The sequence below is a fragment of the Heptranchias perlo genome, chromosome 26 (genome assembly GCF_035084215.1).
Source record: "Heptranchias perlo isolate sHepPer1 chromosome 26, sHepPer1.hap1, whole genome shotgun sequence".
In the NCBI taxonomy this organism is placed as follows: Eukaryota; Metazoa; Chordata; class Chondrichthyes; order Hexanchiformes; family Hexanchidae; genus Heptranchias; species Heptranchias perlo.
The window spans coordinates 29,964,145-29,992,131 of NC_090350.1; the positions used below are offsets into that span (position 1 = coordinate 29,964,145).

General features: G+C 41.1%; 1 protein-coding gene across 1 annotated transcript; it reads right to left on the reverse strand.

Annotated features, from left to right (window-relative positions):
• Positions 1-541: 541 nt before the first annotated feature.
• Positions 542-27,756, reverse strand: LOC137342639 (digestive cysteine proteinase 1-like). Its single transcript, XM_068006675.1, has 11 exons — positions 27,675-27,756; positions 24,249-24,308; positions 19,766-19,858; positions 19,032-19,204; positions 18,370-18,610; positions 17,234-17,432; positions 13,065-13,258; positions 11,100-11,191; positions 5,429-5,590; positions 3,456-3,645; positions 542-1,085 (listed from the first exon to the last, which is right to left on the reverse strand). The coding sequence occupies exons 1-11, from the start codon at positions 27,721-27,723 to the stop codon at positions 898-900; spliced, it is 1,641 nt and encodes a 546-aa protein (XP_067862776.1). The 5' UTR covers positions 27,724-27,756; the 3' UTR covers positions 542-897.
• Positions 27,757-27,987: the final 231 nt, after the last annotated feature.

Below are 27,987 nucleotides of genomic sequence, written 5' to 3' on the forward strand. Positions count from 1 at the left end.
ATGTCAAAACACAGCTGCAAAAAATAAAAGTGACATGAAAACCTCTTAAAAAGGTTCAATATGGAGCCCTACATGACCAAATGAATAGCTATTTTGCGATACAGAGGTCAAAATTCATTATGTAATTCAGTAAATAGTGAATTCACTAGTGAATTTTGCAACAATGGCGCTACATGCTTGATCGCTGCCACAGAGATAGGCATAGTTTTTGGTCGCTACTTTGATGAAAATGACTTGCTCGTGGAGCTGCAGAAGAAACAGAATTTCTCAAGGGAAACTGACGATTGGCATCTTTTAACATAAAGAAAGACATTGTTCCATAAAGGTAATGGTAAATCAAAGAATCAATATATCCTCTTCTGTAATGAAAAGGTGGATGGTCTTCAGGGACATTGCTACAGTATTTCTACTTGTTATAATATATCAAGATTGCCTATATTGTATTAGAGTGTGTGTATACTTCAAAGATTGCTGCATTGCTAAACAGTAAAAATCAAAAAGGAAAAACAGAATATAATGAAGGACATTAAGCCAGAGACAGTTGTAATCCCACAAAGATTTATTTAATTAAAAAAAATCACAATGTGAATAATTCTAATTCAATTGTTAAGTACTTTTCCCACCAATGTAAACATTTCAACAAAAGGACATAAAGTATTAAAAACTACTGTACCAGGAAATTACTGAATGGCACCATCATTTTATCAAAAGCAAAAAAATGCTACAGTATAGGGAGCATATAGTGATTTAGATCCAGTCTCTAAAAGTTCACTTAACGTACATGTCAAGACAACTTTCAGAATATGTACACAAAATTAAAACAATGAAAAAAGCCTGCTATGTGTAATCCCTGAAAAGAATAAATCAAACAAACATTCAATTAGTCTTCATGGGCATTCACTCAAGAGTGACATAAGTTGGATCTGTAGCAACTCCACAGTTATTGTCTTTCATAGACATCAGTACATATCCATCATTTCCCCAGTATGTTGACCAAGAATTTTTAACAAGCCAGTATGCTTGACCATCAAGTATTCCATAACCAACAGCAAGCACAGCATGATCCAGATCGTCCAGTTTGTTTCCTGAAATGACAACATCATAATGCTAAAAACTATGTCCAATGCAGTGCTGTGAAATATATACTGCCTAAATATTTTATACCAAATGCAAGTACAAACTCAACTTGGAAACAGTTTGAATATTGCAATTACAGCACTTTATCTGAATGGGGGTAAGAAGGAGTTTTGTGATCAAAATGAATGATGCTTGTGCTAGATGCTAGCAACTTTATCCCCCACCCTTTGCATCCAATAACAACAACTTTTCCCAGATTAGGTATGGATTAGTTGCAAAATAAAGCTCCCTCTGCTCTGCAGCAACGATGAATCTTAATCACAAACTAAATTCGCACACTAGGGACTTCTGTTGCCTCTCAGTGAACAAAATAATTCAGTATTGCTAAGAACTTGTCTAAAAATGTCTAAAAATATTGCATCTCAAATAATTTGCATATATGATGGCAGAATCCAGTTTCAGCATCCAAACCAATGTGGTCACATGAGCAGTGTTTCCAATTTATGCTGGTAGATTTTTCCCATGGTTAAGAGACGAAGTGCACTTTTTTTATTATCAAGAAAACACGGTGAAGGGTCAAGGCCTATAGTACAGGACATTACTATGGTTGAAAAAATGAACACAGAAGACAACATACATCACAAAGCAATGATTCAGTGACACCAAGCTGAAGGGAGTGAAAGTTGGTGAATCTGACTGAGCCAAGCTCGCTCAGCTTCCACTGGCCTATTGGAGTGACGTTTGTTGGAAAAAGGAAAGATTCATATCGTTTTCTGAATAATCATTTAATTTGCATCTACCCTGGAGTTCTTTGGCAGCATAAACTGGGAACACCATCCAATCTGATCATGCGATTGATTACTGAAATTGGATTATGTCACAATAAAAGGCTGAAGAAGTTACGCCGTTCCAGAGTTTTGAGATTCTGGAAGTAAAAGAGTAGGAGACAGGGTGACGAGTCTGAATAAACATGCTATTTACACACAAAACATCCACACTTTATTTGGGGAATTGGGGGTGGGGGTAAGAGCGGCTTCTAATGTATCCATCTTCCAGAGTTTTTTTTCTGATTACAGTTCTGAAGTGTCTTGGGAAGTTTTTATTTGTTAAAGGTGTCATTTTGTAAGATAACTAAACCAGCACAAACATAATAGTTGATTGTGGCTGGTTTACACTGGCATTGATTTAGAAGAGCCAATCAAATCGATGTGCCACTACAAACAGCTGATCAGATTTTGGGATGAATTCATCATCTTTCTCTTCCCCCTCCACCCCATAAACATAGTAAAAGTTTTGTCTTCCCTAAGTATAAATATTGATGCTTTAAAGTAATTTTTAAAAAATACCCTGCTCTCCAAATGCTATGTCCCAACTAGGTTCAGGGATGTAATTTGCTCCCTTTCAGCTGCAAACGTTACTCTGTAATAGGTTGTTCGGAGGAGTGAGAATGGCTTAGTGAGATTCACCAATTTTTATTGCCTTAACTTGAAGAGATACACACACACACACACACACACACATAGGGACCTTGTTGTGCGCCAATTGGCTGCCGCATTTCCTACATTACAACAGTGCATACACTTCAAAAATACTTAATAGGCTGTAAAGTGCTTTGGGACGTCCTGAGGTTGTGAAAGGCACTATATAAATCTAAGTCTTTTCAGCTATCGATTTATTAGGGATGGGCAATAAATGCTGGCCTTGCCAGCAACGCCCACATCCCATGAACGAATAAAAAAAAAATCTAAATGCTAATGGATGCTGAATATTTATATATTTGTTACATTATTTAGTTTTAGTTTTAATCTGGCTAAGATGCATGTTCACCTATATTGTGGTTCATAATAAAGCCCATGCATTTTCTCCTTCAATTCTCTCGCACCACATAATACCCTGAAGGGTGGATAGGAATCCTGGCTATGCAGTTCCAGCTTAGGCTGCTGCAAGGTACACAAAATTGTCGCCGAGTTGGACTCTCCTGATTTTCTCTCTCTCCCTGAGACCTCTGTTCAGCCCTCCCCCACTGGAACCATCAAGATTAGCAATAGCAGATTTAAATTTGAGTGCCTTCTGGAACAAAACCAATGCACCCTTCTTAAATTCAATGAACTTACTATAAAACTACTTGGTAAGCATTCACACTGATTGTCAATATCTTGAGACTGCTAAATTATGATCACATCACAAGTTAATACACTTAAATATTAAACAAACATGGCATTAAATTTTGCTGAACATTAAAAAAAGTTCATTACAAAAGGTACAAGTTCTGTTGTATACTTTCTTTTGAAATACTGAGTATTAAAAATCAGTTTATTATAAAGAAAAGTCTGTTCTGTTTTCTTTCACTGGTACAATATAAAAGTTAGAATACTTACCACACTTCGGTTCATAATAAACCCCATTGCTGTAAAATACAAAAGACTTGTGTGAAGCATCAATCCCAACAGCCACTGGTCCATTTTTAAAGATGGCTATCTTTAAGGCTTCACTGTCTCCTGAAGTAACATTGGTGTAGCTCTTCAGCTTAGCTGTCAATATGGATTGATTATAGTGGCAGAATCCATTCTGGGATGGAGAGAAAACATGAAGTTCAAAATAAATAGCAGGAGCAATTTGCAAACAAAATTTGAGACCAAGCCACATAAATGAGATATTAGACAGGTGACCAAAAGCTTGGTCAAAAAGGTAGGTTTTAAGGAGCGTCTTAAAAGGAGAGCAAGGCAGAGAGGTTTAGGGAGGGAATTTCAGACTTAGGGTCTAGGCAGCTGAAGGCATGGCTGCCAATGGTGGAGCGATTAAAATCAGGGATGCGCAAGAGGCAAGAATTGGAGGAGTGCAGAGATTTGAGAGTTGTTGGGCTGGAGGATGTTACGCTGATAGGGAGAGGTGGGGCGAAGGCATGGAGGGATTTGAAAACAAGGATGAGAATTTTAAAAATCAAGGCGTTCCTGGACGGGGAGCCAATGTAGAACTGAAGAACTATATTTCAATTTTTACTCCTCAGGATTTAGAAAAGTTTCCCACAAATCTGGAGTAAGAAAGATATTGTGAATTTCAATTAAATTGGATGACTAGCACACCAGCCCCTATAAGCAACTCAGGAACCTGCCAAAGAGATGGATGAAATTGCACAGACAGATTTTGTATTCCATTGACTGCTCCACTGAAAGCCCAGCTATCTCCCCTGATTTTCAATTACTGAGTCTCCTACCATCAACACCTTGGGGGCCACAATAGACCAGAAGCTTAACTGGACCAGCCATATTAACACAGTGGCTGCAAGGGTAAGACAGAGCCTGCGATGAGTGCCTCACCTCCTGACCCCTCAAAGCCTCTACGAGTCTCAGGTCAGGAGTGTGATGGAACAGTCACCATTTACCCAGAAGGGTGCAGCTAAACATCCAGGTCAAAGCAGTTCACTTGATCGGCCCCATGCCACTGGACTCAATATTCACCCCGTCCACCACTGGCGCATTGTGGCTGCAGTATACACAATCTACAGGATGCACTGTAGCAATTCACCAAGGTTACTTCAATAGCACCTCCCTTTCTTGGGACCACTACCCTCTCTTGGTCGTGCACTATCTTGACTTAGACACATATCGCCGTTACTTCATCGTAGCTAGGTCAATATCCTTAAACTCCCTAGCTGATACCATCATGGAAGTACCATCATCATAAGGTTCTGTAGTGGCTCAAGAAGGCCCAGCACCACCTTCTCAAGGCAACTAGGATGGGAACTAAATATGGCCTAATCAATGCCAGCCACATCCTAAGAATAGCTTTTTTTAAAAATTCTAGTTTTCACTAAGTAGATGAAATGAAGTTACTGCTAAAAAGCAGGCTGTAAGAGTGTCCTCCGTGTTCAGCATTGGAGCTTGAACTTTCCCCTTAAAAAGCAGTGAAATACTTCTGTAAAATCTCATATGCATGGTGAAGATTACATAATTACTAGATTTAGTTACCCCTTCATTAATATTCACAGTCTCACATCAAAACAACAAAAGCAATCATTTCTGCAATTGCATTCCAATTTAAACGTGCACGTGTAATACCCTCCTGTCAACATTATTTTTGTAAGTTTTAATTTTACACAAAGATTCTTATTCTCAGTGAACAGTGGATATGTGAAGCTGGCTGTGATTTTCATCCTGCTGCTTGTGACATGCATCAGATGACATCATATCACTAACAGTTAGATGTACAGGCCCAACGACCATCTAGATTTCCAAATATTGAGATTCAGTTCAGAATTTTCAAAGAATCTAAAGTGCTTCAGAATCACTGTTGCTTTTTTAATACAACCTGGAGGAAAATGCAACTCAGCAGGTAACCTCTTAATACTAACCTGTCCCATATAAGGACCATATGACTCTGTAGTAGCAATTCCACCATGTTTCAGGATCCATTCAAACGACCGCCATTCTTCTCCTCCATCACAAGCATTATTTCCAAAACCCCACGTACAATCAATCAACATTTGTTGTGATAGCAGGACTGAATATCCTGTCTGAAAAGAAACACAATCCAAGTACTGAATTTCAGTTTACAGCAACAATGTTGTAAATGATTATTCAAAAAAAATTTTAAAACTCAAGTCACTTCAGTGTCCATGTTAACAGACTGTTTAGGAAACCATAAAGGAAGCCGGACATTGGGAATAAATTAATATACACCTTATAAATTGGACTCAGGGGCTTAACAGAATTATCAATTTCATTCAATAAAATAGTCTCTGATCATTTAACTCTTTTCTTGTTTAACAATTAGTTGAGAAGTAAGAAACAACTTCCCCAAAAGTGATAATCAGAAGCAGCCCAAATGTTTTTGGAAAGTGTGAAAAAAACTACATAATCTACCCGAAGGTTCTTTTAGCTCTAAAAGGGTGAAATCATTCAACAATTTTGAATGTGCAATAATGAGGCCTTTACACTTAATTCCACTTCTGTCCCACCACAAACAAAATGCAGTATCAGTCCACAAATCGCAATTTTCTATCTGCAATAACGGAGATATGTCCACGCCATTCTAGTACTTAGGGCCCGATATTAGGAGGGAGGCGGGTTGGCAGTGGGGGGGGGGGGTCGATGGGGTGAGTGGGTAACGCGCCCAGTGAAATCGGGGTGCTCCGCACGCGATCGCAGCCTAATTGAAGGTACTTACACATGCTTCCAGGTTTCCCATTCCAGACTTGCACAGCGGGCGCACTGTGCACCCGCATCACAGGCTGTCAGGAGGAGCCCTATTTAAAGGGGCAGTCCTCCAATACTCCTCCTGACAACCATTTTTGGAGCATGGAGCAGGCCAGAGGCAAGGCTGCTCCAAGCTTCTCTGACTCCTCACTCCAGGTGCTGCTCGATGGGTGAGGAGTAGGAGGGAAATTTTTTTCCCATCTGATGGGAAGAGGTGGCCTCCCTCCGTCACCAAGAAGGCCTGGCAAGAGGTGGCCAAGGAGGTCAGCAGCAGCAGCAATGTGTGCCGAACCTGGGTCCAGTGCAGGAAGCGCTTTAATGACCTAACCAGGTCAGCCAAAGTGAGTGTACTTACGCATTCTCCCACATCACCTCCACCACCACACAACTTCTTCTGCACTGCCACCACAATGCTCTCGCATCACTCCTCACATCCACTCAACCATCATCCTCACCTTGCCTGCACTTACTCACCGCCCCAGTTCCCATTCGAACACTACCACGCAACCCAATCCTCATACAATCTTATGGCTATGTCTCAAACACACCCTCCCATGCATCTCCCTCACGCCCACTCCCACCCACACCAATGCATGCAGCGGGTCATTATGCAACCATCACTCAATCACACCTGTGTTTTGCCTGGTTAGGAGAAGAGATGCCAGAATGCCCGGGAGAGGGCAAGGACCGGAAGGGGCCCACCACACCAGGTGGTCTTAACGGACACGGAGCAGCAGGCATTGGAAGTAAGCCAGACGCTGGAGTGCCTATCTGCAGCGGACGCCGAGACTGGGAGCGCACAAGCGGCTGGTGACAGAAATCTAACACTCAGCACTCATGATAGCGAATGATCCTAGCATCACTTGGCATCTGCAGCACCTCAACATCTGTCCACATGCTTAATATTGCTTTCTGTTCTCTTGCAGCGCCATCTGCGACCGCCGTGACTGCGGAGGGCGATTCCTGAGAGGACCTGCCGGCCTCTGAGGGTGCATCGTCACATCTGAGCCAGCCATCCACCAGCGCAGATACACACAGCTTGGTGGGTCCCCATCCTCACTTAGTTGGGCTTGCACATGGTGAGTCACCACGCACACGTGAGCACAAGCAGACCATGGTGGCAGGGGCAGCCGTGGAGAGTCCGCGTCGGTGGGAGCGCTCTTCTCCAGGCTCTGCTCAGCTGGACCCAGATGCTGAACCCTGGGGGCCAGCCATGAAAAGGAGAGTCATCAAGGGCCAGCAGCACATTGCCAAGGTACTGGAACAGTTGCCAAGCGCACTCTCCACAATCGCGCAGAGGATGGAGGAGTCCAACTCCTGTGTGAGTGGAATGGTGGCACAGGTACAGGAGGGTATCTCCGAGATAGCGTAACAGGGACGCGAAGGCATCTCTGCGATAGTGACGCGGCTAGGTGCGGGAATGTCTGCGATGGAGGAAAGGCTAGCCTCCATAGAGCTTCAAGCACGGCTCAAAAATGAGTCTTTTCAGGCCCTGACAACGGCCATTCGGATTCAGGGTGAGCAACATTCTGCCGCCTTAAACAGGCTGACAACTGGCCTTCCAAGGCCTTCACACAAGTCCTCCAAACTGTCGTCCAGCAGAGTGGAAGGAGTGATGTGGGCCTGGGCCAGGAGAGGGATGATGGTGAAAGGGGATACGGAAGTGGGGACGCCACTCAAAGTGCTCCCACATCTCACCTGTTGCTCCCCTCTCAACCAGTACCTGCAATGCTGCCTCCTCTCCAGGTGGCTGAGTCTGCCCCTGCGCAGGTACAGGTGGAGCAGTCTTTGGAGGGGCTCTCACGGGCACCAAAACCCAAAGGGTGTCCACGCAAAGCATCTTATCGGTCAGGGCATGGACAAGAGCAACCTGCCACTACCTCTGCTGAAGCCACAGGGGTAGCACCACGTAGGGGTTCCCGTAAACGTAAGGCGAAGGTTTTGTGAGCACAAAGGGGATGCACAAGGGTGTATGACAGAATGTCATGTTTTTGATTTACTTTAGTTTGTTTTGCAAAGCACATTAAAATTTGTTATCACCACTACTGCCACGTCTTTGCAAATCTTGTCTGGTTTGTGCAATAATTCCCTTTCCTGAGGATCACCATGAAGACCACACCCAATGCCACCCACTGTGTCACTGCAGAGTGGGTGTAGGTGTATTTGCAGGGCTCTTTTGTGCAGACGACTGAGAAACGCCGGCGATGTCCCCGGTGGCACCCTGGAAGGATCCGGAGGAAAAGTTGTTGAGGGCAGTGGTGACTTTGACAGCAACAGGTATGAAGATGGTGCTCAGGCCAGCCGAGAGCAGCTTGGCATCAAGGAGGCAGCAGATGTCCACAACTACATGTCGAGTGACTCTGAGCCTCCGTGTGCACTGCTGCTCAGAGAGGTCCAGGAAGCTGAGCCTCGGTCTGTAGACCCTGTGGCGAGGGTAGTGCCCTCTGCGACGCATCTCTCTCTGCGGCTGCCCTCCCTCCTGTTGTGCAGGTGGATGTGTCACAGCACTGTGTTGTGGAGCTCCACGTGTCAGAGGTGGACTGCGTGGCTGGCGATGCTGTTCGTCCTCCGAGGAGGTCATGACTGCAGCTATGGCGGCCCCCATCCATAAGATGTACGTTTGAGGGAGTCCGCAAGGTAGGTAAATGTGTCTACACACTGGGGTTGAGGTTGCAAGTTGGTGAATTTTTGTGTTAGGAGGAGGGTGGTACAGGCCAAACTTTGTCCGAAGTTACAGAGGGCCTCCTGCAATAAGTAAGGGTCTCCCCCTCCACCCCCCCACCTGTCAAATGGACCTTTGCAGCTCCCACAGGCTGGTGGCTGCAACATGTCTGTTTCAACTGGGAGTGTTTCCCCCAATACGGGAAACATGCTCAGTTTGGATGAAAATCCCACCCCTCCTAAAATATCCTCCCAATCATGCCTTCTAATGACCTGAAGTATCAAAATAATTGGTTTAATTGGGATCCCATCGGCTTTAATTGACGGTGGGAGTCCCGCATGCAGGGGCTGCACACACATCTAAGCGTGTCATTGGGGAACCCGGAAGTGGGCGGGTTGGAGCCAGGCTCCGGGCCTGCCCTGGGAATCCCAAATTTTCGGAGCACCCCCCCCCCCCCTCACCATGAAGGCACCCGCACGGCCATCCTAAAATCGACCCCTTAATCACTGACCTGGCAATATTAGAGAAGTCATTACTAGTCTACCCTCTATCTGGAAGATAGACTATATCCTGTGGCACCTCCAAAATAGACATGCTGAAGTGGCCAACTCTTCCCTTGCACTTCCAGACATCAGAAAGGTCTACACTGTGCAACACAGTTAAGTACAGCATGTGGGCAATTTTGAGTTTGGACAACCTTGTTCTCATCTCTTTAGCTACCAATGACACACACCTATTTAACTTTCATTATTCTGGATAACACATCAGCCCCAGAAAATCTCTTAGCTTTTATCCATTTACATTTTAAAAAAAAACGTACCTGGGGAAAGGCATGTAAACTATTATGTTCATCAGGATGAGGAACATCAGTGCAGTCCCACTTTGTGTGCACAAATTGATGCTGTAATAATTTAAATGCTGGCTTTTCACTTTTTGGATGTAGATGGAGAACCAGCGCACGCTGATGGGATGAAAATCTGCTCCACACTGCAACATGAGGTTTCTGTTTCTAGTGGATATGGGTTCAAAGGACAAAATTGCCCCAGTTGGCAGTAACTGACAATCCTACTCCAGAGGCCAGAGGATGGCTGTGTTGGGAATTGGAAAATATCACATTGGTGCAGCAGGGATGCAAACTAGAAAGCAGAGGCGTATTATTGGATCAAAGGGAACTTTATTCTACATCTAACCATGCTTTACCTGATCCTGGAAATTTTTAATGCTTACATGGTACTCAGAATAAGATGCTCCGTTCCCTAGGCTGACATCCTTCATCTTAAGCACAAAATTCTCTGTTTCTCACTCACCCAAAATTTAAAAATCCACCTTTGTTAAACACCCAGTCACCATTATGGCACGTATAGTTCAAATTAAAGTTTCCTTCCAATCTATCCCAATAACGTGTCTAAATCTCATTTAAAAGGGGATAATACCTCCTATTAAAATGTTGTCCAATTCATTTTAGATTTCAGAATTTTGGAGCAGGCCTCCAATTAAGTACCAACAATTGGGAGTTCTGGAATAACTGCGGATAACCATTATTCACAAAGCATGATTTTATGTTAGCAGCATCCTGCACCATCTTTTTGAGACCCTCATAGGTGCTGTGCCTCAGTCAAAGTTTCAGTTCCAGTACAAACAGGAAAAGAAATACATATCAGACCCAGTGTAGCTGTGTAATACAAAATTAGAGATGTAAAGGAAAAAATGGCATTTTATAAAAGGCTGTGGCCAAGAACCAACTAAAACAGATATAAAATTAATCAAAAAAATCCCATACCAAATCATTGGAGAATATAAAATAATTACTTCCATTCCATGAGATCAAAGGCCTTGTTTGCATGAGTGCTGCTGTACCCAAATGGTGCAAATGTTTAATGAAGTTCATGATTCTGGGTCACACACAGTTCAATTTCTAGTTCAGACAGACAGTCAGCTTGCTACTTCAGATAGCATCAGTAGTGAGAGCAGGTCTTTAGTTTGATATTTCACTCTTTTTCCTATTCCAACATAACAACAGAGAAATTTTAGGGCTATGGGGAAAGAGCAGGGGAGTGGTACTGTCTTTCAAAGAGCTGGCACACGCATGATGGGTTGGATGGCCTCCTTTTGTGCTACATAATTCTATGATTAACATTGTAATGATTTCTAAGCACAGCATTCACCTTCAGAAAGAGCGCCCCTTCTATAGTACCAGTAGAACCAAAACTCCAGCAGGAGCCACATACAGCTTGATCTTTCACAGGGGTCACTGCACCTGGAAGATACAAAAGATTCAAATCAAAATTCATAAATCTTTCCTTCAAATAAGTTGAATGAACTTGAATAATGTTAGACAAATACTTATTAAGCTACTTCAAATGTATCAGCTTATCTTTTTGGTTTGCAGAGTGGTCAGCAAACTATTGAATGATTTAGAAGTTTTAAGGAATGTTAAAACATTAAAGCTGAAGTGTAAATCTAATATTCAAAACATGAGGCAATAACTATTAAAAATTAAAAATGGCTAATTTTCTGACATTTATTCCCAATAAGAAATGCATTCAAATAAATATGTATGGCCATAATACAATTCATTTGAGTGAAGCTACTATGAAAGGTACTCTACTGATATTGTTAAGATACATGGTTGAAGAGCTTAGAAAATGTTTGGATGGAAGTATTTTTAACTGCAATGTCTGTGACCCTCTTAGTTGAAGTTTGTTTTTTGAAAGCACATATGACACTCAGAACAATAAGTCCCGTTTTCTTTAAATTATCTAATCAAGAGACAGATGAGAAATAGATTAATGTAATATTAATATGTTTGGCATAATCAATATCTGCACAGCAAGGTGGCACGGACTCAAGCTCAGATGAGGGAAAGTAAGCAAACAGTTTAGATTTAACTACATTACATACAGCGTGGTGAAAATATGAAATGTGTGTGTGAAGGGGAGAAATGGGAAGTGGATAGTGTCAGTAAATTCAAGAGGGATCCAGCTGGGGGGGGGGGGGGCGGTGTGTGTGTGTGTGTGTGTGTGTGTGTGTGTTTTGGGGGGGGTGGGGGGGTGATGTGGCACAAGACAAAAAAAGTTTTTTCAAACTTTGAGACCACGTTCCTATGTGGGGGAAATCCTGCTTACATGTGGTTCTGAAAGTGGGGTTAGTTTACAGCAGGGATGTCCAAACTACAGTCAACGGCACAAATGAAAGCAACAAAGCCTAGGCAACTCGATACTATTTGCACTTATATTTATTCATTGTTTGGTCCTATTTGAATGTTGTGGGTCTAGAGGTTTGAAAAAGGCTATTCTTAGCTCTACTGTCTCATTAGTGGATAAATCCTAAAATAAGAACATCAAGATCCATTAGTATTCATAGATTGAGACTTAAGCAAATTAATGGGAACACTCAAAATTAAGTATGGCCAGTGAGGCTCAATGGTATGCACCTAAGTGACCCATAAAAATAAAAAGCTGTTTAACTCCTGGCCTACATGAAAGTGAAGACACCTGGTCCTTCCACAGGAAGAAACCTCCAAATACAATTTTTTTTAAGGTTGGGATGGGTAGAAATCACCTTCTGCCAGCTGATTTAAGAAGTGGCACGTGTATATTCTAACTAAGAAAACCGTTAAAGCTTCTTGTTTTGACATAAGTTTTGAGGGGTTTGTGCAGAAAATTTATAGGATAGGTAGGACCACAGTTCCTCTATTGTTACTATTGCTACTGGTAGCTTCAAATTGCACAGATCAAATGTTTTAAAGTTCATAAATTTGCCCTCATGTTTCCAGAAATCCAAAGTTATGGATATGGAACGAAAACAGAATCAAAAGATGCAATAATTTTAGAGCCATCATAGGGCCATGATTCCAGGTAATCCGACATTGCTCAATAACACCAGCAGTAGAAGCTTGTTGTTACTGCAAATATTTGTAACATTTACTACAGTAGGTCAAATTTTAATGCCCATCATTAATGTGAAGTAGTTGCAAAAATTGAAAACGACAGCAAATAAAAGTTACTCAATACTCAAATTAAAAGAGTCTCCAAAACATAATTTGACAGCCGGCAATTATTGGCAACAATTCAAATGCTTGCACGCGAGGAATTTTCATAAGCTGTGCAAGGAGAAAAATACACACGTACCATATAACCTCCAATCCATACTGGGAGGCAATATGACTGACTTGTAAAGCTCTGCAGGGAAGGGCTGTCCTTTGTTTGGCGTGGTCCTCTTCAGTCTTCCTCTCATAGTTGTCATCTCGCCTACAGATCGGTCAGCAAAGTGGTTAATTCCCATTTTGTAGGTCAGGTTTTTTCGATTCATTGAATGGATGTACCTGAAAAAAAATCATAAATTTTAACACAAAAGTACATGCCACAGAGCTGGAAAAGTGCTAATTGAGCCCAGATGGTAGAGAGCTCGTTGATGCCATTTGATTATGAAACTTTTAAAACACGCACACATCCCCTTTTGGCCTGGGCTGTATGTGTTAAAACTCTACAGCTCTCTCCAGTCTTACCATTTGTATAACATTTTATTGAACAGTTAGGTAGTACCAAGGAAGCAGGCAGATCATATCAGAATACATCCAAAATGGCAAATCTCTCTTGCTGCCCTCTTACCCAGCCTTGCCCATTCCTTGTGGAATTATTCTTCCCTATTGGTCTCCAAATATTCCCTGATTTTTTGAATCTTCCTTCTTCATTGGTAGTTTGACATCCAGGATCTCTTCCATTGGTAATGCACATAAGCAAAATGGAAGCAGTTTTCTTTGATGTTTGAAAATAAATTTATACCTTTTGGTCTTGATATTCCAATGATTTTATTTGCAAGAGGTTTTATAATTAGTCCAATCCAGGCTCAGTTGGTGCAAACTGCAGGTGACTGTCTTCAAGAAGGTAGCATCCCCAGGCATCAAAATGTGTGAATAGTGCTTGGAAAATAAAACCATTCAAACCTCAATATCAGCCTGCGACCTTAACCTCATTATCCGTGAGCCAATGTGCTTCTTTCGAGATAGTTACTATATGACCTCAAACTTCTTTCTTTAAATAGGAACTCTCTCGGCTCTAGTTTCAGCATGCTCAATGATGCTACAAGGCACAAATCAGGAGTGCGATGGAATACTCTCCACTTGCCTGGATGAGTGCAGCCCCAACAACACTCAAGAAGCTCGACACCATCCAGGACAAAGCAGCCCGCTTGATTAGCACCCCATCCACCACGCTAAATATTTACTCCCTTCACCACCAGCGCACCGTGGCTACAGTGTGTACCATTTACAGGATGCACTGCAGCAACTCGCCAAAGATTTCTTTGACAGCACCTCTCAAACCCGGGACATCTACCACCTAGAAGGTCAAGGGCAGGAAGCACATGGGAACAACATCACCTGCATATTCCCCTCCAAGTCACACACCATCCCGACTTGGAAATATATCGCCGTTCCTTCATCATCGCTGGGTCAAAATCCTGGAACTCCCTACCAAACAGCACTGTGGGAGAACCTTCACCACACGGACTACAGCGGTTCAAGAAGGCGGCTCACCATCACCTTCTCAAGGGCAATTAGGGATGGGCAATAAATGCTGGCCTTGCCAGCGATGCCCTCTTCCCATGAACGAATAAAAAAAAAATGCTGAGGATGCATGGGCTTCACCTTAATGGGTATGGCATCAAGACAAAACTATTTTTAAGCCCCAGGTAAATATTTTTTTACCCCAAATTTTGGAATTGCAATTATCTCAAGAGCTTACAGTGACAACATTTTTCTAGCACGATATTCCTCAAGATTTCACTGCACCAACACTTGAGCTCTTGCATTACTACATGTATGACCAAGGATATGTGCCAATCTGAACAATTATTGGTTTCTTCTGGAGATAAAATTTCAGGCAATCCATCTCTAAGTGATACTCACTAAGAACAGCCAGATAAATAGAAAGCACATTTTCTGGGCTGTGGCCACCTCATGAATCCATTTCAAATGGATTCTATTACATCATCTGCAAGGCTATCAACGTGTGACTGAATAACATTTCATCTTCAAGAAAAAACATTCTACTTCTGGACAAAAATTAAGAGCAAAAGTCCACTACACTATTCTTCCAAAGCCTATAGAAGTGATTGATGAAAATAAAGAACTTGCATTTCTATAGCACCTTTCACAACCTCAGGACATCCCAAAGCATTTCACAAGCAATGAAGTACTTTTGAAATGTAGTCACTGTTGTAATGTAGGGAAATGCAGCAGCCAATTTGCAAAGTCCCATAAATGGTAATGCAATAAATGACCGGGTAATCTGATTTTTAGTGGTGTTGGCTGAGAGATAAATATTGGCCAAGAGAAACTCCCTGCTCTTCTTCGAATAGTGTCATTGGATCTTTTACATCCACCTTGGTTTAACATCTCATCCAAAAGACGGCACACCTCAGCAGAACTCCTTCAGTACTGCACTAGACCATCAGCCTAGATTATGTGCTCAATTCACCAGAGTGGGCTTGAACCCATGATCTTCTCACTCAGAGGCTAGAGTGTTACCACTGAGCCAAGGCACAAACCAAATAAAGTACACAAAAATTATAAATCCCATCGCAACTTTCAACCCTCAGGAGCAGTCTTAATAGTATCTATCATTAAGTGTAGTCCTCCGGCTAAATTTTGAAATGGTGGCGGGTTAACAGCGGCGGGGGGGGGGGGGGGGGGGCGGCGGAAAAGGTGCATGTGGCAAACCCGCGCACCTTCACCCCACCCCGGCCCCCAACGCACCCGCAATTTCACTGTAAAATTGAGCCCCTCATCTTTACATTAATTCTTGAGGTGAAAATTTAATGCAGCATCAGGTTTATAGGGGACAATCAGTGCTAAATGCAGGGAGAGAGCAGCATGAGCCAGTATTCAATTGGATATAAAAATTACAGGCCTTAGTACGGTAACAAGAGTAGTAGCTTCATGAGGACTTTTTTTCTACTCATATTGCATGTTTAATTCATTGAGACAAAAAAAAGTCACATTAAGAGCTAGGTATACAAATAACCACACAAAAAAGTTTCTCTCCACACAGTAAGTGTTAGTATATCATTTTCAGATCTGACAGCATTCATTTTGAAGTTAATTCCAATTAAACTCAACAGTGCCCCCTTTCTACGTAACTATGGTGAAAGCCAATAAAACCTGGAAACATCAAATATCAGAAAACTGTTAGATTCTGTTCTGGTGCAAGCAACTGCTTTCTGTTTTGCATAAGAAGCACTTCATTTATATGATGACCAGCATCAGCAGAATGTACCAGGCACATGTGCCACATACAATTGGCTTATTCAAGCTCAAAGCGAAAGGAGGCACAAGAGATGTAGCTCATAATACAGGCTGACTTCCAGTAGCATTATACTTTGCAAAGATAATCATACGACATTTAATGTATATTTCCAAAATATGTATTATTGATTAAACACAACAGATTTCTGATCACGAACACTGCCTGCTTTTGATCCAAAAAAATTTGATTTTACTCAATATTTTGTTGCAAATGCAGGAAGCAAAATAAAACCTGATAATTCAGAAGACCTAGTTATGCAAAAATAAATCCTGCTGGTATAATGCTTGAAACAAATAATGTGTCTACAGTCTTCAACTTACTATAGTCAAAAGTCAGCAGTTCTATAGTGTTGATGTGGAGATGCCGGTGATGGACTGGGGTGGACAAATGTAAGGAGTCGTACGACACCAGGTTATAGTCCAACAGCTTTATTTGAAATCACAAGCTTTCGGAGCGTTGCTCCTTCGTCATGGAACACTGTACTCACCTGACGAAGGAGCAAAGCTCCGAAAGGTTGTGATTTCAAATAAAGCTGTTGGACTATAACCTGGTGTTGTACGACTCCTTACAATAGTTCTATAGTGTGTGTGTATATATAATATATAAAAAAAAGATAATCATGAGAAAAAGTCTTCAGCATAGTGTTCAAATACAGAACGCCGAAAGTATGATAAAGCTGTTCTTAAGTGAAACAAAGAGGAGGAACTCACTGGTCACAATTTTGTGAACATCCAAAGTGAGATGACAGGTTACCTTTTATACCAAGCCTTAAAATTCAGACATCTGTTTTAGATATCAATTAAACATTCCCACAGTGTTGGTGAGCTGGAAACAAGGGCATTAAACTTCTGGAGATAGAATGTGATTGCAATTTTAAAAATTACTTTTAGCTTTACCTTCTGTTTGACAACTAGGTGTATCCCCCTCCAAAAAATCCTCCATAAAATAATGGTTTATTTTGATGGCAATCATGCAATGATAATCAACTTTACCTCATGTTGTGAATAAAATTGTTTTTTCTAAACTCATGCTCCTTGTCATCTTTCTCATAATCCCTCTCAAACTTCTCCTTGTAATTCTGGAACAAATGATGAGACCGTTCTTCTTTATCTGTGGTAACTAAATCCTGCATTGGATTGGCCAAAATTCTGTGTTCTACTCCAGGACCTGGGAAATCTTCACAAGACAAACCTATAATAAAAGAAAAATTCCAACAGTCTCCAATACTCCTTTGTGTTTAACATTCTACTAATATACAAATGACTTCACCTGCAAATTTTGTACATATCCAAAAGTCTTCTGTAAGGTACCCTGCAAGCTATTGTTTCTGTGGTTTTGGTATTGACAGTCTAGGACTTTCCCTTTAAAATACTGATTCGCAAAGTTAACATTGTTATGTTTTGAATTCTGTATCTTTTATCTAATGGGGTTGGGGGGGCAGGGAGAGTAAAAAAGTACATGGCCTGTAACAGTCACTAGTTGTATTTCAAAACAGTCATGTCTATCATATCATATTAGGGAAGAGTCATACCAAAATTATTCTATTTATTTCATAAGAATTCTTCTAAAATTGGACAATTAAACATATCAAATTTACAAATGAAATATGGTCACTTCTAACTCTTCTCATTTCAACCTTTGGTTTCCTCACCCAACACCTGTCATCCTCAAATCACCTGCTCCCAAATATCAATAGACACTAGGAGCTTCAAGAGATTAACCCACAGTGACACTCACTCTGATCTGTACTCTTTTCCATATAAGAAAACACTTGACTTCCACTCAACACCCATCAAGAATGAGACTGGGAACCCAACTTGAGCATAGCATCACTGGAACTTTATGTCAGTCATGCAAGCAGGACGCCTTTATCAATGAAAATGATCAACGTTTAGATTAGTTTGTTGAATATATACAGGAAGCTATAGAGGCTTCCTGAGCATTTGAAACAATATTTCTGAAGCAGATCAACAATGTGAGTGATCAAATGTATTAATTCTTCCCAGGCTCCTTCCTTTAAAGTTATCAGCACTCACTATTGAAACAAAAATAAACGGAAATTATAACCAAATAGTTTTAGTGGTACAGATGATGATGCTCCATAAGGCTGCAGCAACAGATGTTTTACCTTCAGGAAGTTTGAAGATACTTGGGTCCACATCATGGTGTAAATCCTTGTAATCTACTTCATATTTGTCATAATGTGAGCCAAATAAGGTGTTGTATCCCTTCATTTCATAATGGACTGGAATGGGGCCATCTGTGGAATTGGCAATCCACATGGTGTAGGTGTTCTTCTTTTTGCCCTCAAAAGTAACATTTTGCCATACACTGCAATGACGTCCCTTATAGTCCTCTTCCTTTATGAGCTAAGAAATTAGTAAGTTTATATAAGACCACAGTTTTCAGCAAGATTTGGAATTAGTTTCATTTATCTTTTAGCACGAATGGCTAATGAATAGATAGCAATCCCTCCCTCTCATCATCAGAAACATGTTCCATGCAGTATTTGCAGAGTACTCAAAATGACAATTTCACCCTTGCTTCAGGTATCACACAGAACCATTTCAAACAGAACCCACTATTTCAGGCTGAATGTGAAAAAAGAATCCAAAGTTATATAAAATTATGCGAGTGAAAGAAAGCCACACTGCACATTTGAAGTACTCTGAATTAAAACCCCTGCTAAAAATTGCGACAAAAGCTTCCCCAGCTTGACAATTCTGTTCTATGTAATTAGCATTTTAATCCTTTTCTCAGCTTTTTCCATTCTCCAGTGCACCTCCTTACCTGAAAACCTTCCAAACTTGGAAAGACAGACTGTGGAAGGATGGGATCATCAATGGTGCCATTTACTTGGAAACATTTGATAACATTTATCTCAGTTTCTGTAGTCTCTGGAGAAATCTTGTAACTAATTCCAGCTGGCTTTTCAAATCCATGCTGCAGAGTTACAACCTGACCTATAAAATTGGTAGAAGATTTTTGTAACTATTAAAAATCATAACTATTAAAGGCTTACAATCTAAAGTAAAGATAATACTAAATGGCACCAACTTGCTATGAACAGATCACTCTCGGATCCATTACTAACATGTGATCAACTTATCTCTAAAGACATTCTGTCTTCAATATAGGATTCCCAGTCATCAGAATCAATACAGAACTAGGAAGTTGCAAATTATTTTATAACACATTATTAAATTTAAAAAATTACTTTTTTTTCTGCAAACTATCACGCTCACTGACCGGAACATCCTAGGTTTGAAACAAAGTATAATGCTGAAAGACTGGCTCTTAACACTATTGTCCTCTCCTTCTCCCACTGTTCCTTAACCCAGAGGATAGGAAGGTGACCTAACCTAAGAGCTCTCCCAATATTGCCTTTCATCGAGCTCACTATTAGTGGAAATTTAGTCTGAATGAAACTAATGGGGTAAATTCAGACTTTAAACAAGCTTGCTCAACTCATGACATTTCTCAGACTGGAACAAAACAGTAATTTACAAAGACCAAAACCATACCATGATAGTACTCAATGCGGCTGACATTCCCAGACAAATTGTACCAAGCTTCAAATGGTTCTTCAATTTCAGTATATGGCAATGACAGAATTCCTGTTGACAAGGTGGTTTAAAAAAAGTTACTTTGACCCACAAAAGGAAAACAGAACATTATCTTCATAACCAGAACAAACAACATCCCATGTTTTCAATGGGTTCATTATTTATACTGGTCAACAATTAAAAGATCGAGCTCAAATTCAAGTAATTTACAGCAGCTGGAGACCAAGGCATTCCAAGCCTGCACCTTACACATCTGGGAGCATTATGGTTGGATACACATTATATAAACTGCACTTATATACGAGAACTCATTTTAATTTAGGTTCTCGTTATATATGCATGCTCCTTTGGAAAATGCTGTATTTCAAGTCTCAATACCCATGAGGAAAAAATGCTCAATCATATGGACAGCAATTTCAATCTTTACATGTCTACTTCTGGATAGGTGACAATTCAACAGTGTAGATCAGGCAAGCAAGGATAAAAAGCAGAATTTCCAGACAAAAGGCCCAGACCACATGATGAATATGCAACTCAATTCCCACTTCCCCAAATGCAATGTTGCATTTGTCTTTCAAAAAATCATGTGCCTCTAGGGGAAGGACGTACCAACCGTGGCTAACTAAGGAAGTTAAAGATAGTATCAAATTGAAAGAAAACACATACAATTCTGCAAAGATTAATGGCAGGTCAGAAGATTGGACAGAATATGAAAAACAGCAAAGAATGACTAAAACAATAACAAGGAAGGAGAAATTAGAGTACGAGAGAAGGCTAGCTCGAAATATAAAAACAGATAGTAAGAGTTTCTACAGGTACTTAAAAAGGAAAAGAGTAAATAGAGTGAGCGTTGGTCCTCAAGAGAGTGAGTCTGGGGAATTAATAATGGAGAACAAGGAAATGGCGGATGAATTAACAGATATTTTGCGTCCGTCTTCACTGTAGAGGATACAAATAACATGCCAGAAATAATTGTGAATCAAGAGGTGAAAGGGAAGGAGGAATTTAAAACATTTACATTCACCAGGGAAAGGGTTCGGAAAAAATTATTAGAACTAAAAGCTGACAAGTCCCCAGGTCCTGATGGACTTCATCCTAGGATCTTAAAAGAAGTGGCTGCAGTGACAGTAGATGCAATGGTATTAATTTTGCAAAATTCCCTAGATGAGGAAGGGTCCCATCAGATTGGAAAATAGTGAATGTAACTCCTCTATTCAAGAAAGAAGGGAGACAGAAAGCAGGAAACCACAGGCCAGTTAGCTTAACATCTGTCATGGGAAAATGCTGGAATCAATTATTGAGGAGGCTATAACAGGGCACCGAGAAAATCTCAATGCAATCAGGCAGTCTCAACACGGCTTTGTGAAAGGGAAATCATGTCTGACTAATTTATTAAGAGTTCTTTGAGGAAGTAACAAGCAACGTGGATAAAGGGGATCCTGTGGATGTGGTGTACTTGGATTTCCAGAAGGCATTTGACAAGGTGCCACATCAAAGGCTACTACACAAAATAAGAGTTCATGGTGTAGGGGGTAACATATTAGCATGGATAAAGGATTAGTTAGCTAACAGGAAACAGAGAGTAGGCATAAATGGGTTGTTTTCAGGTTGGCAAGATTTAACGAGTGGAGTGCCACAGGGATCAGTGTTGAGGCCTCAACTATTTACAATCGGTATCAATGACTTGGATGAAGGGACCTAATGTATGGTTGCTAAATTTGCTGATGATACAAAGGTAGGTAGGAACGTAAGTTGTGAAGAGGACATAAGGAGTCTGCAAAGGGATGTAGAGAGGTTAAGTGAGTGGGCAAAAATTTGGCAGATGGAGTATAATGTGAGAAAAGGTGAATTTGTCCACTTTGGCAGGAGGAATAGAAAAGCAGTATATTATTTAAATGGAGAGAGATTGCAGAACTCTGAGGTACAGAGGGATCTGAGTGTCCTAATACATGAATCACAAAAAGTTAGTATGCAGGAAGTGATGAGGAAGGCAAATGGAATGTTGTCATTTATCGCAAGAGGAATGGAATATAAAAGTAGAGATGTTTTGCTACAGTTGTACAGGGCATTGGTGAGACCACATCTAGAATACTGTGTGCAGTTTTGGTCTCCTTATTTAAGACAGGACATAATTGCTTTAGAGGCGGTTCAGAGAAGGTTCACTCGACTGATTCCTGGGAAGAGGGGGTTATCTTATGAGGAAAGGTTGGACAAATTAGGCCTGTAGGCATTAGAGTTTAGAAGAATGAGAGGTGATCTTATTGAAAATCCTGAGGGGACTAGAAGGGGTAGATGCTGAGAGGATGTTTCCCCTTGTGGGAGAGACTAGAACTAGGGGACACAGTTTAAAAATAAGGCATCTCCCATTTAAGATGGAGATGAGGAGAAATTTTTTTCTCTCAGAGGGTCGTGAATCTGTGGAACTCCCTTCCCCAGAGAGCGGTGGAGGCAGGGTCATTGAATATTTTTAAGGCCGAGTTAGATAGATTCCTGATTAACAAGGGAGTCAAAGGTTATAATAGGTAGACAGGAAAGTGGAGTGGAGGTCGCAATCAGATCAGCCATGATCTTATCAAATGGCAGAGCAGGCTCGAGGGGCCGAATGGCCTACTCCTGCTCTTAAGTCGTATGTTCGTGTGTGCGCTCGTGTGTGCTCATTATCAGTCTGGACAAGATGTGCTCATGGAGGCATCCTTCAATAAAGCTTTATAGTTGGAAGGAAGTGAATTTGTGCACTATACAAAAAAATGAAATGCACCTGCAATTAATGGAAAAATATATATTCAACAACATTAAAAGAGATGTTCAAGATATTTTTTAAATTTAGAATTTTAGGCAGAGCGATTGTTCCTCCATTGGTGAAATGATAGCTGAAATTTTACTCAAATTTAACCACAGCCATACCTCAACTTTAGAGGACTGAAACCTTGTCTGACGTGTTTTCAAATAGGCCAAATAAGCCACGGGATAATTTCAGCTTGTAAACTGCAATAAGTTAAAGTTCCTTTTTGGGTTGCTAAATGTATAGATAACTCATTGCTCACAATGGGTAAAGTCCAGGATCGTGTCCACAAAATTACACTACAACTAGTCACGACTATGCTGGTCATTTACTTTACAGGGCTGCTTCCAACAGCAAGAACTTTAAGCACCAAAATTTCCTTTGGGATGAAGTGCTGCTGGCTCTTAGCCAGCAAATATGAACAGTGGTTACTGACTGCACTCGTGTTAAGTCTGCTATTTTGGATCTAGCCACACATTGCTGGTCTATACAGATCTTCCCCTCACATCAGGGAAAGTTGGAACCAGACCAGCAAAGTTCTAAATATGACTTTGCATTAACTGCGTGCACACAAGATTTTAATCTGCACAATGCTTTAAAATCACCTTCTATACTTCATACCACTTGGCCTTATGCAAACCTCATGTCATTTCTGATCAAAAGATTAACCCCACTCCCGCCAAAAAAAAACAGAATTTGAATACATTACATATACTCTGCCCCTAGATTCTGCTGTTTCTCAAATCTCTTAGAAGATTAGTTTGGATAAATTTACAATAAAATAAGGATTCAGATTACCATTGTATGTAGTTACTCCTGACTGGTCAAAGGTAAAGATGAAAAATGTAGACAGGTAAAGTGCGGTCAATGCATTCAATGTGGACTATGAGCCCATTATTGCCCAATGGAAGTGTCCACAAGCAGTTGTTTCAAGGAGAAAAAACACAACTAACAGATGGATTGATCAAAGGAAGATTTGCAATGTTACACAACAGATCACAATCTTATTCCAATGTTGTATCAATATTTTAACTTTCAGGGGTTCCTATCCTATCCTTCCCCAATATTTTAACTAGTCAGTCTGTTTATCTCCATGCACTATCAATTCTAGAGATAGTTCTATAGAACTGATAGTGCACAGAGATAAACAGAAAAACAATTCCACCTAATTTCATCAAACAAATGAGAAAGGTCAGTTTGATGGGAATGCAAAGAAAGCACTGCTGTCACATGAACACAGCCAGGTGTCAAACTTATAATAATATTGCAGTATCATCTCCTGGTCCTTTACTCAGATTTAAGATATAATGTACCTAAATATTTCATTTTATGCCCATCTCATTCTTGGATAAGTGAGAAAAATCTAGAGTGGTTTATTCTGCATTTTATAGTATAAAGCAGGACTCCCATTAAAAACAGCCAGTGGTGAGATCGGTAGATACAGAGAGCAGCATCATGGTTATACTGACTTTCTTGGTGCAGACTGTGTGCATATTTTTCCAAACTGGTTCTTCACTTTTCTATTTTACTCCTCACCCTCAAAATTTTTTTTTTAAAAAAAGGTTGCGAATTGATGGACTCATTTTCTTGTTCATTGTTTGCTTATCCATATTCTTGTCCTCTATTTGCAAAACTTACTTAAAAAAACATGTGCCATACCTGAAACATGGTAAATGTCCCCAAATGAAGGAGCTTTCATCAAAGGCTTGGCATCCACCACTACAAAAAAACAAATATTTCATTTATTATATATCTACACACACACACGGCATTTACAGTTGTGATCACTAAATTTGGAACTTCAATAAGACAAATGGTTTCATTTTTGCGATTCACTTGAATTCATTTAAGTCCAACCAAGCTTAATACTGAAATGAAATTACTTTTACTCATTTTGTCTTTTAGTAATGTTTTAACATGATTAAATAGGTTTGGAACACAATTATTTACCTGAATAAGCTAACGTAGCCAAAGAAAACAGAACTGCTTAATCAGTTTTTTTTTGATACCATCACCTGGTTTACAAGAATCCAAACCAAGTTATTGAGAAACCCGCAATGGCACAAATTCGGTTTGTCCAATATGGAGTGCACACTGTTCCACTACAGGGTCCTCAGCGACAGGTCAGTGTAGGCCAACGCCAACCCACCCTCCCGAAAATCATTTCCTCTTTTTGCCACAAACCCACCTTGCAGCAGTTTGGTCCTGGATCCTACATAGTTCTTGGATGAAGTAGCAGCGAGGGTTGATGAGGGTAATGCAGTTGATGTTGTGTACATGGACTTTCAAAAGATATTTGATAAAGTACCACATAATAGACTTGTTAGCAAAATTGAAGCACATGGGATTAAAGGGACAGTGGCTGCATGGATACAAAATTGGCTACGGAACAGAAAACAGATAGTAGTGGTGAACGGTTGTTTTTCAGACTGGAGAGAAGTGTGCAGTGGTGTCCCCCAGGGGTCGGCCTTGGGACCATTGCTCTTTTTGATATATATTAATGACCTGAACTTGGGTACACAGAGCATAATTTCAAAGCTTGCAGATAACACGAAACTCGGAAATGTAGTCAACAGTTAGGAGGATAGTAACAGACTTCAGGAGGACAGAGTCTGACGAAATCGGCAGACACATAACAGGTGAAATTTAATGCAGATAAGCGTGAATTAGTAGGAAGAATGAGAAGAGGCAATATAAATGAAATGGTACAATTTTAAGGGGGTGCAGGAACAGGGAGTGTACGTACACAAGCCTTTGAAGGTGGCAGGACAAGTTGAGAAGGTTGTTAAAAAGGCATACAGAATCCGTGGCTTTATAAATAGAAGCATAGAGTACAAAATCAAAGAAATTATGCTAAACCTTTATAAAACACTGGTTAGGCCCCAGTTGGAATATTGTGGCCAATTCTGGACACCACACTTTAAGAAGGATGCCAAGGCCTTGGAGAGGGTGTAGAGTAGATTTACTAGAATGGTACCAGGGATGAAAATCTTCAGTCACGTGGAGACTAGAGAAATTGGGGTTGCTCTCCTTGGAGCAGAGGTTAAGAGGAGATTTGATGGAGATGTTCAAAATCATGAACGGTTTTGATAGAGTAAATAAGGAGAAACTGTTTCCAGTGGCAGAAGGGGCAGTAACCAGAGGGCACAGATTTGAAGTAATTGACAAAAGAATCAGAGGCGACATGAGGAAAACATTTTTTACGCAGCGAGTTGTTATGATCTGGAATGCACTACCTGAAAGGGTGGTGGAAGCAGATTCAATAGTAACTTTCAAAAAGGAATTGGAGAAATACTTGAAAGGGGAAAATGTGCAGAGCTATGGGAAAGAGCAGGGGAGTGGGACTAATTGGATAGTTCTTTCAAACAGCCAGCACAGGCACAAGCACAAAGGGCCAAATGGCCTCCTTCTGTGCTGTATCAATGATATAGGTCAGAGAAATGCCTTTCATTACATGTCCGGATGTTCTGAATCATGGAAGAGGATTGTTTGGATACATCTTATGTGGCACAAGCTTATCTTGCATTGTGACTTTGCTGTCAGTGACTAAAGACCAAAACGCCCTTCACTCCTTCTCAGCTTGATCCCAAATCTGTGTCCCGGTTGAAGTTGGCATCCATCTTGACCCTCAGTTACAAATCTAAATCAGCAACTGAGACTTGCATCATCCAATCAATATCTTTGAGATCCCCTCTAGAGCTATACAAGCCATAATACTGCACTTTTCTGAGAAACCCACCATTATATCCCACTGTTAGCTCTTTGTTCATGATCATGAAAAGAGTGTACTACATGAAAGTTCTACATATTGTCGTCTGCAAAAAGAAACACCACAAACCTTTTAGAAACACCTGGAGCAGACACTTAAGGTCATCCAACACATAATTGAAGCAGACAGTAAATAGGATGCATGGTAGTTGACAAGCTTACCTCATGTCTCTTTGAAAGGGGATGGGTTCAGTGAGCCATACACCACAGTAAAACAAGCTATTAGAATCTTTGTTACAGTGAAGATCGGTTTCCAAAAAATGTTACATATAATTGGCACAAATACAGAGGGCAAGTCAAAACTTGCAAGCAGCATAAGAACAAATCAAAACATCGCAAAAACATAAGTTGTTGCTTCGGGTGAGGCCCTCCCTCAGAACTCAAACATACACATGATGATGTCAAGCAAGGTGCGGACATTTGCATGAAGCGGATTGCAAGATCAAAACATGCGCATTTTAGCACATCGCTTCAAAAGGAAAACTACACTGCCCCCCCCCGGAACAAAGTATGGTCTCATAAGAAATGGAAGCAGGATCGGCCAAACTGCCCCTCGAGCCTGCTCCACCATTCAATCAGATCATGGCTGAACTTTGACCTCAAATCCACTTTCCTGCCCGATCCCCATGTCCCTTGATTCCCCTACAGTCCAAAAATCTGTCTATCTCAGCCTTGAATATATTCAATGACTCAGCCCTCTGGGGTAGAGAATTCCAAAGATTCACAACCCTCTGGGTGAAGAAATTCCTCCATATCCCAGTCCTGAATGGCCGCCCCCTTACCCCCTGCCACTGTGCCCCCTAACCCCCTGCCACTGTGCCCCCTTACCCCCTGCCACTGTGCCCCCTAACCCCCTGCCACTGTGCCCCCTAGTTCTAGACTCTAGCCAGGGGAAACAATCTACCCTATCAAGCCCCCTCATAATCATAATAGTGGGAGGGTTAGCCAAATGTAAATTAAATACTGGTGGTGGAATAGTTGACTTCGAACATTCTATTGTATGCAAAGCAGTCAAGAGCGAGACGTTTACATTCAATTAAAATATAAACAAATCTTAAATTGGGTCTGCCTAACTCTTTCTGATCACACTCCTCTCCTGTACTGTTTCCCCGAGATTGAGCGCTCTTATAAACAGCATTACATTCACTACCAATAGGCTAAACACGGACACCATTAAGCATGGCCACTTGAAAAACACAAATATCATGCTCGATCATATCAATTATGCAAGTTCACACAAACTAATAGAACACTTCGGAATCATTTCGAGGCAGGCAAATGAAAGCGACCCGAGGTGAACACTTGAGTCCAGAGTACCTGAGAAGCAGCACATTAACGCAACAATCCCCCGCCGCACGCTCCCCATCGCTCCGCTACACCCCGCTCTCACGTGACTGCTCAACCTGCCACTCAAACGACAACGGGGGCGGGGCCTCTGTCAAACTGCGACCAATCAGCACCGCGGAAGGCGGGGTCTGTGCTCTGAGCCAGCGTCGGTGTGGTGGCACGTCCTGCAATCGCACGATCACGGAAGGGAAGCCGAATCTGAGCAATGATGTTGGGAAATGAGTTTAGTGCCAATTCGTATGCAAAAATCCCTGACTGCAGCTTTAATTTAAAATACGATAAT

Excerpts from the sequence above, each read along its gene's own strand:
- LOC137342639 (XM_068006675.1), bottom strand. The coding sequence starts at position 27,723 with ATGGGGAGCGTGCGGCGGGGGATTGTTGCGTTAATGTGCTGCTTCTCA. Across the intron at positions 24,309-27,674 it reads GTTAATGTGCTGCTTCTCAG|TGGTGGATGCCAAGCCTTTG; the intron begins GTACTCTGGACT and ends GTTTTTTTGTAG. Across the intron at positions 3,646-5,428 it reads ATGGTCCTTATATGGGACAG|AATGGATTCTGCCACTATAA; the intron begins GTTAGTATTAAG and ends TCTCCATCCCAG.